General features: G+C 48.6%; 1 protein-coding gene across 1 annotated transcript in view; it reads left to right on the forward strand.

Moving 5' to 3' along the window:
• Positions 1 to 6,030: 6,030 nt before the first annotated feature.
• Positions 6,031 to 15,691, forward strand: part of Traf3ip1 (TRAF3 interacting protein 1) — a 39,786-nt gene continuing 30,125 nt past the window's right edge. The window contains exons 1-5 of the mRNA XM_051154361.1: positions 6,031 to 6,245; positions 9,376 to 9,444; positions 10,888 to 11,049; positions 12,117 to 12,254; positions 12,337 to 12,753. Coding sequence (XP_051010318.1) covers positions 6,123 to 6,245; positions 9,376 to 9,444; positions 10,888 to 11,049; positions 12,117 to 12,254; positions 12,337 to 12,753 — 909 coding nt within the window. The 5' untranslated portion in view covers positions 6,031 to 6,122. The remainder of the gene's footprint in view (positions 6,246 to 9,375; positions 9,445 to 10,887; positions 11,050 to 12,116; positions 12,255 to 12,336; positions 12,754 to 15,691) is intronic.

The raw sequence follows: 15,691 nt of genomic DNA on the forward strand, positions 1-15,691 counted from the left end.
TCACTATAACTTCCCTGCCACGACAGCCTATAATCTGGAACCTGGAGCCAAACAAACCCTTATGTTGCCTCTGTCAGGGTATTTTATCATAGTGACAGAAAAAGAAACCAAGGCTTCTGCCCACTCAAATGATTCTGCATGTGCCTCCAAGGCTTTAAGCTAGTCCTTCAGATCCCTAGGCCTAGGGATCCTAGTATGAAAGACTCAGATCAAGGTGCACTAGGCCCTGGCTCTGCCTTCCAAAGCTTCTCAAGTGCAAATCCTTCACTACCTGGTAAGGCAACTGAGGACTTCAGGGATCAGGCTTGTCTATTGCTGTACCGCGGAAGGCAAGGTGCTTCTGGTGACAGCTGTCTTCCCAATTCCAGACTCTCTCCAGTGAAAGGTAAACTTCAGTCACGGAAATAAGAGAAAGAGGGGGCAACAGTCACCCAAAAATGGGAAATCGGAAGGTGTGTGATTATGTTTCACATAAAAATGCCCTGATTTTTTGGCCCTCTCATATTTCACATAAAGATGCCCTGATTTTTTGGCCCTCTCTGACAATTTCAAACTTTAAAAAAATTAGTTACTATTTAGTGAGAGATAAATTGAAATTATAACAAAATATAAAGAATTAGAACAACTATCCCAGAACAATAACACTGGGAAATAATTACTAGACTAAGTTTTTCATAGTCACACAGAGAGAAAAGGGGGGGGGGGGGAGAAGAGGGAGAAGGAGAGGAAGGGGCATTACTGAGGCCGCATTATGTAAGGGACATTATAACCTTCTCTTTTTTATTAAAACCATGGTATCCTTTTAAATTATAGCCAGAATATTAACCTATTGGAAAACCACAGGTAATGTAATAATAATCTAGTCACTACTCAACAAATAGTTACCAGGTGCTTGTGAAGGTTAATGTTGTCGGTGTGCTGGTTAGTTTTGTGATGTAGAAGGGGCTGAGGGCTGAACAAAGCAGCTGGGCCTCTGCATGCATGGAACTCACCTTTTAGGGGCCACTGGGGAAGACAAAGAGCAAATGTTGGGAGATGTCATTGCATCGTCTTGTATTATTTTAATAAAACAAATACTTTGATGAAAATGATGTAAGACAACAGGCCGCAGAAGCCCAGATGTGGTGTGTCTTTGGGTGGGTGTTACACGTGAGTGCAGGTACTTGGAGGGGCCAGAGGCATTGGATCCTCCCCTCTACTGAGAGGTACCCAACACGGGTGCTGGGAACCAAACTCACATCCCCTGGAAATGCATAAAATGCTCTTAACCCCCGGAGCCGTCTCCTCGGGCTGAACATAGCCTACTTTTGATGCTTGGAAGATGGCAAGGGTGTATCCATGCGAAGATGATCATGAATACAAAAATCCTGGGCTCTTGCTGGTCAAGGTTGACTCATGACCGAAGAGACCAGTGGAGGAACAGGCATAGCCTGGGTTGCTATGCCAACAGACCCATGTCTCCAAGCTGCGATAGAGTTTGTTTACTTCTGTTGATCAGCCCATGAGCAGTTTGTTTGCCGTCCATCTCTCCATCTGGCTTCTACAGTGAACATGTGAACACAAACAGTTGCTGTGACCCTGGAACACGATCTGGCCACTGGCAGGTTTGGGCAAGTCTCAGAGACCAAATATGCATGGGCCTGACACACAGCAAGGACCGAACAAGCAGCGAGTATTTATTGTACGGTATTCAGTCATGTGTGAAGCATGCCACAAATATTTCCTGAGTTGCTAAGGCATGGCCAGTGTGTCCTGTCCTCAGCTCTGAGTTCCTTAAGGGTTAGGTCTTGCTGTTATTGGCTGGAACTTTGCCTTTGGTCAGGTTCCCGGCACAGGCCTCATTCTATGTCCTGGAGAGGTAGACTGACTAGGCTTTGCCAAACAAGCCACCTTTCCACTGTCTACCCAGTGCAAGTGAGTTCCAGGGGCTAGCTGTAGACCTCTGCTGGTCTCGGTAGGCAGTTGTACACATGTGTCTAAAACACACACAGACACACAAATAAATAATAAATTAAAACAATACATAGTTGTCCTAGTTTCTTTTCTGTTGTCATAATAAATACCCTGATCCAATACAGCTTTGGGACAGAATGGTTTTATTTGGCTTCAGTTCTAGATCACAGTCCATCATCCAAGGAAATTAAGGCAGGAACCTGAACGCAGGTCTGCCTGCCATTCTATAAAGAATTACCTATGATGAAGGAACTCACAGCCATAGAAAGATGGCAAGAATCATAAAAGTTACTTCTGGTTGGCTGGCCGGCAGGCTTGCTCATTGATCAGCTTTCTTTTTCTTCTTTCCTTCTCTTTCCTTCCTTCCTTCCTTTCTACCATCTTTCCTTCCTTCATTTCCTTTTGTCTTTTTTTAAAAAACAGATTTATTCATTATGTATACAGTATGATCAGATCACATTATAAATGGTTGTGGTTGCTGGGAATTGAACTCAGGACCTCTGGAAGAGCAGTCAGTCAGTCTTAACTGCTGAGCCCTCTCTCCCTGGCCCCTCCCTCCCTTTTTTTTTTTTTTTTTTTTTTTTTAGCTAGGTCTTTCTATGCAGTCCTGACTGTCCTGGGCTTGCTATATAGACCAGGCTGGCCTCAAACTCACAGAGATCACCCTACCTCCACCTTCCAAGTACTGGGATTAAAGGCATTTGCTACCATGCCTGGATCAGTTAGCTTTGTTATACAGTCTAGCACGGTTCTGCCCTTAGTGGGCTAACCTGCCCACAATCAACCAGCAAGAGAATCTCATACACATATGCCCACAGGTCAGTCTGACTTAGGGGACTGAGACTGAGATTTCCTTTCTAGATCATTATAGATTGTATCAACTTTACAATGAAAGCTAACCAGGAGAGTAATCAATCTAAGCAACTACGGACAGATGAGTAGATAAGCAAAGTAGGATGTACACAGGGAATGTTATTCTGCCACAGACAAGAAAATCAACAATGAGTATGAACCTAAACCTAGAAGACATTATGTTAAGTGAAATAAGCCAGGCCCAGCGGACAAACACCACAAGACCTCGCTTATGTGGAATTTAAAGTTGAACTCATAGACTCAGAGGGCAAACGGGTACTGGTGGTAGAGGCTATAGGAGGAAGCGGTTGAATAGGGCAGAAAGAGACTTAATGTTTATTTTATAGTATAGTGGCTACGGAGCATAACAATACATTGCACACCAAATTATTGCTGAGAGAGACTAGATCTTAAATAGTCTCATCAAAAAATTGACAAGTATGGGAGACAATGATGTGTTAATGTAAGCATTTTACCATAGTAGATGCAAATTATAAAAATGCCATATTGTATTTTACAAAGCTATATGACTTTTATTTATGAAATATACCATAGTAAATGGAAGAAAGAAAAATAAAGTGTATAAATGACATAGTAAAAAAAATAAAACAAATATACAAACTATATTTTGTGTCGAGAGTAGGGGCCCCCTGAATCACCCGAAAAGCCTTCCTGTTCCCCTTGCTCTTCAGTGCTGGCCAGGGAACCTGGAGGGTCACTCATGCTGGCCAAGTGCTCTACCACTGATCTGTCCCCATCCCTACACTTCAGCCCTCCTAGGAAGGCTAGAAGCTTGTCCCTACCTGGCGCCTCCCCTCAGAAGTGTGCAGGGCTGGTGGCAGGCCCAGGTGCACTTTTCTAGGGGGAGGAGTCTTGACTCTGACTCTGTGTGCCCAGAAAGGAGAGCTTTCCCCCCTCTCTGAAGAGAAGCTGTGGTCCCCAGAGTGTAAAGATGTTGGGAAACTGGCATGAGTAACTCAGCGGCCTTTGGGAGGTGATGGGACCCAGACCCCCAGCCTTGCCAAAGTCATATAAAGCTTGGGGCAGAATTTTGTGAGAGGGACAGTGTCTCCCTCCAACTTTTACAGGACTAACAGGAAGCTCAACATCCCGGGCTGAACGTTTAGTAACGGAGACCTTGCTTTGTACTCCTAACTGGGGAAAGTGGGAGCAGCAACAGCGGGCGAGGCTTCCCACTTGTGGGAGATGCCCGCTTCTGCTACGTGCTCAGCTCCATGGTTTGGTTGCCATAACCAGGACTGGCTCAGAGAACAAAACCTGGAGGGTACTCAGTTTTGAATTTCAAATAAAAGAATGAAAAAAAAAAAACCTGTCTGCCATAGATTTATGGTAAACTGTTTTATCTGAAGTTCAGATGGAGTAGACATCCTGTCTTCTACCTGTAGGCTAAGGCTTATTGGTCCTCTGCATGACTCGGGCTCCCTACTCTGGTACCCAAATCCAGGCCCTTCCCCAAGCCTGACCCACATCCTGGGCTCTGAGCAAATATGAAGCTCAGCATCCTCAGGGCTTTGTCTCTGGGAATGTCTGCCTCCCAGCTGGGGGAGGTAGGGCCTGGAAGCCACTTTGCTTTGTGGCTCCTGTTTCCTGGGGTGAGTCACAGCCATGCTTATCTCATTCATCCACCCAGAAGCTGCTAGCTTTGAAAGGCTCCCCTGCCAGCCTTTTGAGTGAGAAACCTTTTCTTTGCTGTTCCTTTCCCTTCTTAATCAGTTGTCTTTTCCATGAATGACTCTTTACTGTTCTCTGCCTTATCTCAGGGAGTGATTTAGGCTAGTGGCCTGGACTCTGCTGACCCCCCAAAACTGCTGGCTCCAGACTGGCATCTGCATCTTTTCCCTGGAGGAGAGGCCCTGGGTCCAGATATCTTTCTTGAAGTCAGGAATCCTTGGTTATATCTTCAGGGACCTATTTTCTCAGTGACCAAAATGTCGTCCACTCTCTCTTCAGCGGTGGGCTGGACCAGGGTTCAGGCTCCGGAAGTTAGTCTCTTCAAAGTCAATCATACTGTTGCTTCCCCTAGGTCAGCCCTCAGAGGAGTTGGTTGACAATACTTCCTGTCCTGGATCCTCTCAGAGACTTTGATACCCAGGTGGCTAGCACTCCTGAAGAGCAGCCAAACCCTGTACTCTAGGCCTCCACAGGGCCACTTGGGTCTGTTTACTGCCCTGCTCTCCACAAGCTGTGAGAAGATCAAGAATCCCCTTCCCTCCCTTGTATGACCTACGCTGCAGGTTCTTAATAGAATTCCCAAGGTCAGCGGTGTCTCCAAGTCACACCTATGTTCCTACCATCTGGTCCAACACCACAGACAAGACTGTTGCTGTTGGCCATAACTTTCAGCCCAAACCCATAGCAAGATTCTGCCCAGAGTCAACTTTCCAGGATAGGAGCTAGGTGAGTCTGTTGTCAGGACAGCGTTTAGAGACAGGACCTCTGAGCTCTCTGCTCACCCAGAGACCAGCTGGGGCTCAGAACTGATAGGGTTCTTTAAGAAAGGAGTCTCTGGCTCCTCTCCCCATGTGGCCATGATAGGCAGAGCAAGGGCAATGTCCTAGTTAGGGGGTCCTCCAACGTGGGAGGGATGTTTCCAGATCTCAGGCCCGGCAGCAGCACCTGATCCTGCTGCGGCATCCAGAGGATCTTAACCTGTGAGAACAGGCTTCTCTTCTACCTCACCCCGAGGAAGGAAGTCTGCAGCATCCTAAGGGCCTAGCCATTTCACAGTTTTGCGTTGGCCCTAGTGAACTAAAGGCACAGAAAATGTGGAAGGACACAGTCTCTTCACGTCCCTCCCTTTGGTATGGTTTTCAAGGTTACACAATATTACTTGGTGAAAAGGGACGAAAAAGGATGAAAAAAGCCAAGTCAGTTCTCCAAGTTGTGAAATGATATTTTTCCGGTAGGTGTTGCTTTAAACAAGGCTCTTCTTACACCCTATTTACAAACGATCGCTCCTTTCTCACACAGAAAGGCAGAGTCCCCTGGCAGCGCTGTGCAGCGCCCTGGGATGCGCGGGGCGGGCGGGGCGGGTTCAGGCAGCCACAGAGGTGGACCGCGGGTGTCCTCCCGCGTAGCTAGAGAGGCCAGAGGGGCTGGGCGGGGCCGGGCGCGCGTCCGTTGCCAAGGCCGCGCGGCCCTAGAGACGGGGCGCGGGTGGCACGCGCAGGCGCGGTGGCGTGTTGCGGTGCACTGTGGGATGGGAGACTGGCGCGCCGGGACGGCGGGCATCTCAGGGCACCCGGCAGAGGCGCGGCGCGCGAGGAGGGGGCCGGGCGGCCGTTGGCTGCAGCGCCATGAACGCGGTAGTGGTGCGGCGGACTCAGGAGTCTCTGGGCAAGGTGATCCGGAGGCCGCCGCTTACCGAGAAGCTGCTGAACAAGCCGCCGTTCCGCTACCTGCACGACATCATCACCGAGGTGAGCGCGGGCTGGGTGCGGATCATGTCGGGGTCCGGTCTAGGTGGGGTAGGAAAGAGTGCGGGACGGGTTGAGGGCTGGGATAGGGTGTGGAACGGGCTAAGGGTCAGGTGAAGGTTAGGGTTAGGTGTCGGACGGAGTGAGTGTCGGGGTGAAGGTCTGAGTAGGATTCGGGTTGGGGTGAGGGTTAGAATTAGGGTCGGGTCAAGATGAGTGTCCAGGTAGAGTGAGGGGCCGGGTAGAGTGAGGGTCGAGGTAGAGTGTCGATCGGGGTCAGGTCGGAAAACAGGATTAGTCTCAGAGTGCGGGTCTAAGTGAAGGTGAGGTGAGGGTCTGTTTGAGGGTCAGACTCCGGGTGAGGTGAGAATGAGGGTCTAGATGCAGGGCCTGATCAGGGTCAGGGTCAGCGTCAGGCAGGGTTGGGCTCCTGTTGGAGTCAGGGTAGAGTAGAGAGTGCTGGTCAAGCGGTTTGGGTGGAGATCTGAGGTCTGGTGAGGGCCCGGGTCTGGAGTCCAGAGTCAGGATGGGGGCTGGGGCCGGAATCTGAGGCTAGGGTGGAGGTGGAGGCCAGGGCTCTGAAGTCATTATGTGAGGCTGAGACCCAGGACAGGTCCTAGGGCCCGGGGCCAGGTTGCTGTTAGGAGCTGGAGTTTATGTTGGAGGCTCGGAATTGGTAGGGTGGTGGTCCTTGTTTGGGGCCCAATTAAGAGCTTGGTGAGGGCCAAGGTGCCTTCCCTGTTGGGGTCCCGGGCCCACAAGGTCTTGGGACCTGCCTTATTTTACCAGCTCTTACAAGGAGACTTCTGGACCTCCTCAAGAAACACTCATAATTTCCCCCACTTACCCATTCATTGTATCTCTTTAGAGCATGTTTTCCATTTGTTAGCAAATCTCCAGGGAACTTTGCTGCCTGTTAGTCTTCTCTCCCAGTCTGTGAGGCACTTGCAGCCTATCCTGGAAGGTTTGTGGAAGGGGCTGGCTGTGTGGAGAGCTCTGTAAAGCAGGTAGTTGCCACCCTCCAACAAGAAGGAGCCAAGAAGCGTTAGCTAGGCACCGGCCTATCACAGCAGAGATAGCCAAGCCTGAGCTTTTCCTCCCCTAATACCATCAGCCCATGGCTTACCCTGAGTACACCTCATCCTGAAGTCACTCAGGAATGGAGTGAGGCTTGTGGGAGGGAGGAGGAGCACTGAGGTGGATGTTGACTATTGACCTCATAGGTAGACAGATGACAAGTGAGGTATGCCTTTTTTCTAGGCTTTACTGAACCCGGTCTGTTCTGGTGTAAAGATAGGTACACTAGTTGTCACATCCTTGAAAAGGGTGTGAGAGTTGACGTATTTGGAAGTATTTTCAGATCGTAGGTGAGGAGCCTCCCGGAAGGTTCTTTACTCTCCTTGAATATTGCATTCAAATCACCTTCACGCGTTAGCTACAGCTAACCGACTGTTTCTTCGTTAAGTAAGCCTCCATTCTGTGACATGAATGTCTCTCGTCACAGTTGTTGCTCACAATTTAAACTGCCAGCATCCTGGGAAAACCTGAGCAAAATCAGTTTCAGGGATGGTAGATGGGATGGCTCTGATGGTCCATGTGCCCGCTGTCTTCTCAGAATGTTAGATCAGGATACACTGGTGGTCCGTATGCCCACTGTCTTCTCTTAATGTTAGATCAAGATGCTCTGGTGGTCCATGTGCCCACTGCTCTCGTGGTCCACATGCCTACTGTCTCTCAGAATGCTAGATCAGGATGCTTTGGTGGTCCATGTGCCCACTGTCTTCTCTGAATGTTAGGTCAGGATGTTCTGGTGGTCCATGTGCCCACTGCTCTAGTGGTCTGTATGCCCACTGTCTTCTCTGAATGTTAGAACAGGATGCTCTGGTGGTCCATGTGCCCTCTGTCTTCTCTGAATGTTAGATCAGGATGCTTTGGTGGTCCATGTGCCCACTGTCTTCTCTGAATGTTAGATCAGGATGCTCTGGTGGTCCATGTGCCCTCTGTCTTCTCTGAATGTTAGGTCAGGATGCTCTGGTGGCCCATGTGCCTGCTGTCTTCTCAAAATGACCCAGCACAAGCCCAGCCCAGCCCAGCTGTGTGACCCTCCTGTAGTTTGTTGTGGGATGGACCCTTCTCGATTAATTAATAACTAGCGTGATGCAGCCAAAGTAGCTGTAGCCCTATCCCAGAGGAGGAGTTGCCATTCACATGGGACTTTCTTGCTGCCAATGTTTTTAAAGCCTGCCTCCTGGTAACGTGTTACTACATACCACATGCCTGGTCATACGTGTCCTCTCTAAGCACCCCATTCAAATTCTGATGTCTTCTGTTGTTTGTTTTTCTGAAAATGCTGTTGCTACCTTATTGATTTTTAGTAACTTATACTTTTGAGAACCCAGGACCCTGGCTGGATGTAGGGGTGTGGAGGAACAGAAAATCGTCGTCCTTCTTTAAGGGTTACCAGGGCTCCAGGTTACTTGTGGGGAGGGGCACTCTAGGGAGAGAACAAATGTGATTGGACAGGGCAACACTGCATTATGGTAAGAAAGGGGAGGCTGTTCTGGAACTTTTGGTTTTAGATACCCAGGCTAAGTAGCACCTTTTCTTTCTGGAGTCCATTCCTCTGGCTCAGTCTGAGTGCACTGGTGACAGGTTGTGTGGCCAGGTCCTCTGCTGTAGAAAAGCTGTTCGTGTCTCCTTGGAGTGCTTTGGTATGTGGTCCCAAGTTGCAGCAAAGGGACTGAAGTCAGGCCTAGCCTAACCATTGCCTAGCCTCAGGCTCCCATCACCCCACATGGCTTTGGTCCCTCTGATGGTCCGCCCTGATTTGGTGGTTGTTTTCTTTTGTTTGGTGCGCGCTTCCCAGCTCTTCCCCTTCAGGGTCTGTCCTCAGTGGGAAGCTGCCCCTGGCCCTCCTTGGTCCTCCCCTCCCATCCTGTCAGCTTCCCAGCACCCGGTCAGTGTTGGTAGTGCTTGCTGTCTTCATAGCTGGCTGTTCTCTGAAGCCTGGGCCCTGCCTTATTAGGCATCAAACCTCTGTTAGGAAAGGGATGAAGCAATTAGAGCTGTGAATGTGACTGGGTCCTGACCTCTCCTGAGATCAGTGAAGGGGCTGCCTTTCTGTCTCTGGCAGGTGATTAGGATAACTGGCTTCTTGAAGGGCCTCTACACAGATGCTGAGATGAAGTCAGACAACGTCAAGGTAGGCTCTGCCGTGGGCTCCTTTTCTCCACACTGTTGCCTTCCAGGATAGAGCATATTTACAGGCTGCACACTGTGGTGTGTGTCATGTCCGTGCTGATGCATGGGTGGAACGCAAGTCGGGATGATAAGTTATATATACCTTCTCTCATTTCCTTTTCTGGTTTGTAGCAGCTGCATGCTATGCTATATTTATCTCCTGAAAAGCAGCATTAAGGGTTGAGGAGAGAGCTCAGTTGGTAAAGTGCTTACCATGCAAACATGTAGACCTGAGTTACATCGCCCAGCACCCACGTGACGAGCTGGGTGTGACAGTGTATACTGGTAATCCCAGAGCTGGTGAGGTGCTTGTTGACCTGGTAGCCTTGGGAAATAGGTGAACTTTTGGGACCCAGAGACCTTGTCTCAAATTAGGAAATAGATGGTTTCTTGAGGAATGAATGGTACCTGTGATTGGTCTCTGGCCTCCCTATGCACATGCACATGTGCAGCAGCCCCCAAATTTGTACCCATATACATATGCATGCACACACATCTATACACGTACACATACAAAAAGAAAAAAAAAAGCAGAATTACAGTCAGGTGTGCTGATGCATAGCTGTAATTCCAACACTCAGGCAACTAAGTCAGGAGGAGTGCTGCAAGTTCAAGGCCAGTGTGGACTACACAGTGAGTACCCATGTGCACACCTGTGTTCCTAGTGCTTGGGAGGCTGAGAGACAGGAGGGTAGTTAATTTGAAGCCAGCCTAGGCTGCACAGACCGTGTCTCAGAAACAAACAAAAAGCCAAAATCAGATTGTTCTGTAGGTTAATGCTAGCCCATTAGAGGCATTGAAAGCTTGAATGAGCAGATTTTTGTTGTAAACAGTGAAAGTTCATAAAAGATTATGAAAAGTCCAAAATTCTGAATTTGTCATATATCTAAAAATAGTTTTTCATATAAAGAGAAGCCATTCTGTGACTACTGAATGTACTAAGGCTAGTACAAATTCCTCAAAGTATTTATTTAGATCAGTGTTTTAAGCTGGGCATGGTAGCAAATGTCTTTAGTCCCAGCACTTAGGGGAGGCAGGGACAAGTGGATCACTGTGAGTTGAAGGCCATCCTGGTCTACAAAATGTGTCCAGGACAGCCAGTACTACACAGAGAAACCTTGTCTCTTGGGGGGGGGGGGAGTGGGGCAGAAAGAAAGAAAGAACCCCCTCCAAAAAAAATTCATTGTGAGATGTTTTTATTTTTGAAAAATTCACACATTTACGTGATGTGTTTTGATCATCTCCATCCACCACTGCCTCCCTCAAACTCCCCTGGCGCTCCCTCCACGCTCTCCTTCCTGGTCCTCTGTAAGAGCACAATACACTTTTAATTACTGTAAGAGCCATTTCTCCTGCCCCAGAGTACTTACTTTAATGTTTTTTCTCTTACATGGAACTACTTCAGGATAAAGATGCAAAAATTAGCTTCCTACAGAAGGCCATAGATGTGGTCATGATGGTGTCAGGAGAGCCCTTGGCAGCAAAACCAGCTAGAATCGTGGCGGGGCACGAGCCCGAGAGAACCAACGAGCTGCTCCAGCTGATTGGCAAGTGCTGCCTCAGCAAGGTAGGTGGAAGCCCGCCTTCTGAAGCCCTTCCTGGGGGGCAGGGAGCGTGTCCTGGACCGCCAGAGCCGGTGTGGAACACTTTCTAGAGGAGGTGTGTGAGTGGGCAGGGCTGCTGCTGAGAAATGTGAGGGATGCGGCGGGAGCCAGAATCTGCTTTTGATGGGATTTGAGGTAGTTTTCTGTTGTGTTAAATCCAAATAACAGCCATCTCGGCCAGCATAAGTCTCGTAGTTTGACTACACTAGTGATGTGTGGCCATCACTGAGGTTCAGTCTTTATTTGTAAAACCCACGTTGTGTACCCATCAGATAAGAACGTGTCTCATCTCCCCCTCCTCCCTCCCCAGTAAGCACCCCGCCCTCTCTGCCACCGTGAGTCTGACCACGTGTGTGGTGGTATTTGTCTTTTTACTAGCATGGGGTCCTCAGAGTTCATCCACAGGGCATCACGGGTCAGTTTTCTCCCTGCTCAGTTAGTGGATAGACGGCATGGTTTATCTGCTTGTCTGTAAGGGGCATCTGTGTTGCTTCCACAGTCTGGCTATCGTAAATAGTACTACTCTGAGTGCAGAGCGGAACTGTCTCTTCAGACCAGTTTCCAGTTCGTTTGGTGTAAACCCAGGAGTGCGGAGGCTGGGTCATGCTGGTTATTCTGTGTCTGATACTGGGAGGAGCTGCCATACGGCTTCTGGAGGACGACACCTCTCTGCATCCCCAGTGGGTCACAGGCTCCACTTTTTCCTCATCATACTTACAATTTTTTAAATTCTTTTGAGATAGATGTACTGTGTGTGGTGACTAGATCCTAGTGCAGGGTGGGTTACTGGAGCCACACACATGTCCACACTGACGGTGGGCTAGAGGGGTGGCAGGATTTTTAGCTTAGGTGTCATTAACAATGGCTGCTAAATGTGGTACATTGTCACCAACATTTTCGTTTAGTATTGTATCCTCCAAATGTCCATCATGATAGGAAGAAAGTGTGTTTAATGAACCGTCCTGACTTCTCCGTTTGTGTTGCTTGCACATGCTAACATCATTTTGCCTTCCCTGGCATGGCCAACAAGCTCTCCAGCGATGAGGCTGTGAAGAGAGTCTTAGCTGGGGAGAAGGGGGACTCGAGAGGACGGGCCTTACGGACTGCCAAAGCACTTGAGCCCGACAACAAGAACGGGAAGGAAGAGGAGGCCAGACCTCTTAAAGAGGTGAGCGCGTCTTCACATAGCAAGTCTTTATAATTTAAGTAAATAGCACAAATGATGGACGTGCACATATATATTTTTTCAGGACAGAAGAAGCTCGGAGGTCAAGGAGGGAAGCACAAGTGCAGAGCACAGGCAGAGGGAGGAACCGAAGGATGAAAACAAACCCCGGGAGAAGGAGAAAGACAAGGAAAAGGCGAAGGAGCCTGACAGAGACCGACACAGAGACCCTGACAAGGACAGAAGCAGAGAAGGAGAGCGAGAGAAAGCCAGAATGAGGGCCAAGCAGGACAAGGACAGAAGCAACAAAGAGCGAGACAAAGAGGCAGAGAGGGACAAGGACAGGGACAGGAGGAGTGAGGGCGGGAAAGACAAAGAGAGGCTGAAGGACCGAGACCGTGACAAGGGAAAAGACCGCGAGCGACGGAAATCGAAGAATGGAGAACATTCCCGGGATCCTGACAGGGAGAAAAGCAGAGATGCAGACAGGCCAGAGAAAAAGGCATGTTCGCGAGGAAGACTTCCCTTTTCTCCTTTAGATCTTTTTTTTTTTTTTTTTTTTTTTTTTTAGTTTTTATGTTTTGTGTGTACTTGTAATGATGGATGTGTATGTACCGTGTATGTGCAGGAGCCCCTGGAGGCCGAAGAGGCCGTCATGTCCCCTGGTGCTGGAGTTACAGGGGGCTCTGAGCTGCCCTGAGGATGCTGGGAGCTGAGCCCAGGTCCTCTGCAGGAGCAGCTGGCACACCTAACCCATTCCTCCAGCCCCAAGGCCCATTCAGGGAGAGCATGCTGTATTCTCTAAAACAGCATCTGTCCTTCTTTTTGCCTCTAAAAGATTTTATTTTTAACTTTTTTCAACTTGTGTGTATGTGTGAACATATGTCACATGTGCTGGAGGCACAGGTGATTGTTAGCTGCCTGATGTGTGGGTGCTGAGAGTTGAACTCCACTTCTCTGCAAGAGTTAACAAGAACTCTTTGTTTTTGTTTTTTGAGACAGGGTTTCTCTGTGTGTAGCCCTGGCTGTCCTAGACTCACTCTGTAGACAAGGCTGACCTCAAACTCACAGAGATCCTTCTGCCTCTGCCTCCTGAATGCTGGGATTAAAGGCATGCACCACCACTGCCTGGCTCTGCCTGGCTTTTTATTTGTTTGGTTTTGTTAGCAGGGACTCTTAACCACTGAGCCATCTCTCCTGTTGTCTTAGGATTTCTGTTGCTGCAACAAAACACTATGACCAAAAAGCAAATTGGGGAGGGCAGGGTTTATTCGGCTTAGAATCACAGATCACAGTCCATCATTAGAGGAAGTCAGGACAGGAACTCAAGCCGAGCAGGACCTGGAGGCAGGAGCTGATGCAGAGGCCATAGAGGGTACCACTTACTGGCTTGTTCCTCATGGCTTGCTCAGCCTGCTTTCTTATGGAACCCAGGACCACCAACCCAGGGATGACACAATGAGCTGGGCCCTCCACATTAATCACTAATTGAGAAAATGCTTTACAGCTGGATCTCATGGAGGCATTTTTTCAACCGAGGCACCTTCCTCTCTGATGTCTCTAGCTTGTGTCAAGTTGACACACAAAACCAGCCAGTACAGCTCTCCTCTTTATAATGGGCTTTGGGAAGTTTGGAATTGTGATTTGTGGTCGTCCCTGATCCCTTGAAGTAATCCAAAGAGATACCAGTTTCTTGCCAGGTATCTTTTAAGAAATATTTATTTATACCTCAATTATTGTTGTGTATGAAGTGTGTGTAGATGTGGGTGTGTGCACGCCACAGTGTGGAGCCTAGAGGACAGCTTTGTAGAGTTGGCTCTCTCCTTACTTTTATGCTGCTGGGTTCTGGAGATCAAACTCAAGTTGCTGGGTTTAATGAAAAATGCTTTTACCCACTGAACTACCTCACTGGTTTTTTTTTTTTGTCACTTAATAGTAGTTCAACCATTTAATTTAGCTTTATTCAGTAAGCTTTCAGACATACTTAAAATACCCGTAAGCACATACTCTGGTGGTATTTGTGTGCGTTGTTGAGTTCCTGGCCTAACAGTGTTGGTACATAGTAGGTATACAGTAGACAGTAAGTGAAGGAGTGAATCAAGCTTCCAGGCAAGGATAGTAGGTTCTTCAGGCCATGAATCTTTGGATGGTGTTATCAATTGATAGAGGCTTATGAGGTGTCTGGAGTGCTAGGAGATGAAGTCAGAGAGGAAGCCAGGGAAACGCTGCCTCTCAGGTGCCTCCTGTCCTCAGAGTTTGACAATGCCCTGCCAGGCCTATAGCAAAGGCAGCAGCTTGGAGCGGGAGCTGTTTGCTGTTGGCCTTGCTTCGTCTTGCTAGGTGATTCAAAGGTCCTTTGCCTGCTGTCATTTGCACACTGGGGCCTGCTGGTTCTGAAGACTGTTGCTTCTGCCCTGGCACTGTCAGCCGCATACATAGATGGCCTGTCTCCCTTGGAGCATGGACACAACTGAGCCTGTCAAAGATTAGATATGTGGTTTTTTTTTTTTTTTACACATTTTCCTATAATTCCTGTTTCATGACATTTTCAGGTCAAATTAAGGTTGGCTAGGAAGTCCTTCGGCTTCTCACTGCTTTCTGAGTGCAGGTGACTTTGGACTGGCTGGCCCTGTGCATGGGTTGCACACTGGTCACTTTTCCTGTTGCTATGTCAAATACCTCCCAAGAAACTATTTTAAGGAAGGCTGGATTCCCTCTGCCTTACAGTTCCAGGGTGTAGTTTGTCATGGCAGCGCACCTTTTCTTTCATTCTCAGCCAGGGACCCCAGTGCTGCCCACAGTCAGCAGGTCTTCCCAGTTCATTTAAAGCTAGAAAATGTTCAGAGGTTCCTCCCACAGGTGGGATCCCCATGCAAATCAACCGTCATAGGTCAGGGCCCAGTATGTGCAAAGCATCCCAGAGAGGCTGAGAGGCAGCTGCTGGCAGAGGCAGCCAAGATCTGGGCAGGCTCTAAACCCGCCAGTGGCAGTCTCTCACTCTGCTTTGGATCTTGGTGTGAGTGTTTGGGAGGGAAGTGGGCCCTGCAGGACCAGCCATGCTGGTGTCTTGTGACTGCCTGTCTGTGGGGGGTGGGGGGGGCCGGTCAGTGTGTTCTCTTCTGAAGATCTGCAGTGAGACTTGTGGCCTCATCAGTAATTGTGTTTAGTGTTCTGCCGGGCACTTACTTGGATGTTTGCTTTTCAAGTCACATTTTAACCTTCCACACGCATCCTGGAGTAATATATCCAGTGTCATAATGTACCTGTGTCATAGTAACCTGGTTCCTTGGTAAGTTTTGGAAGTCAGCTGTTTCCTATCATCACCTCTTTTTAGTAGCTTAAGAAGATAGTTTGCATTGAGCTAAGTTTTTAGAGGCACTGGTGTATTCTAATTGAATGAGGCAGGCCCCTATAGGGACAGCCTTTCTCAGGTCTGACTG

The sequence above is a fragment of the Acomys russatus genome, chromosome 12 (genome assembly GCF_903995435.1).
Source record: "Acomys russatus chromosome 12, mAcoRus1.1, whole genome shotgun sequence".
In the NCBI taxonomy this organism is placed as follows: Eukaryota; Metazoa; Chordata; class Mammalia; order Rodentia; family Muridae; genus Acomys; species Acomys russatus.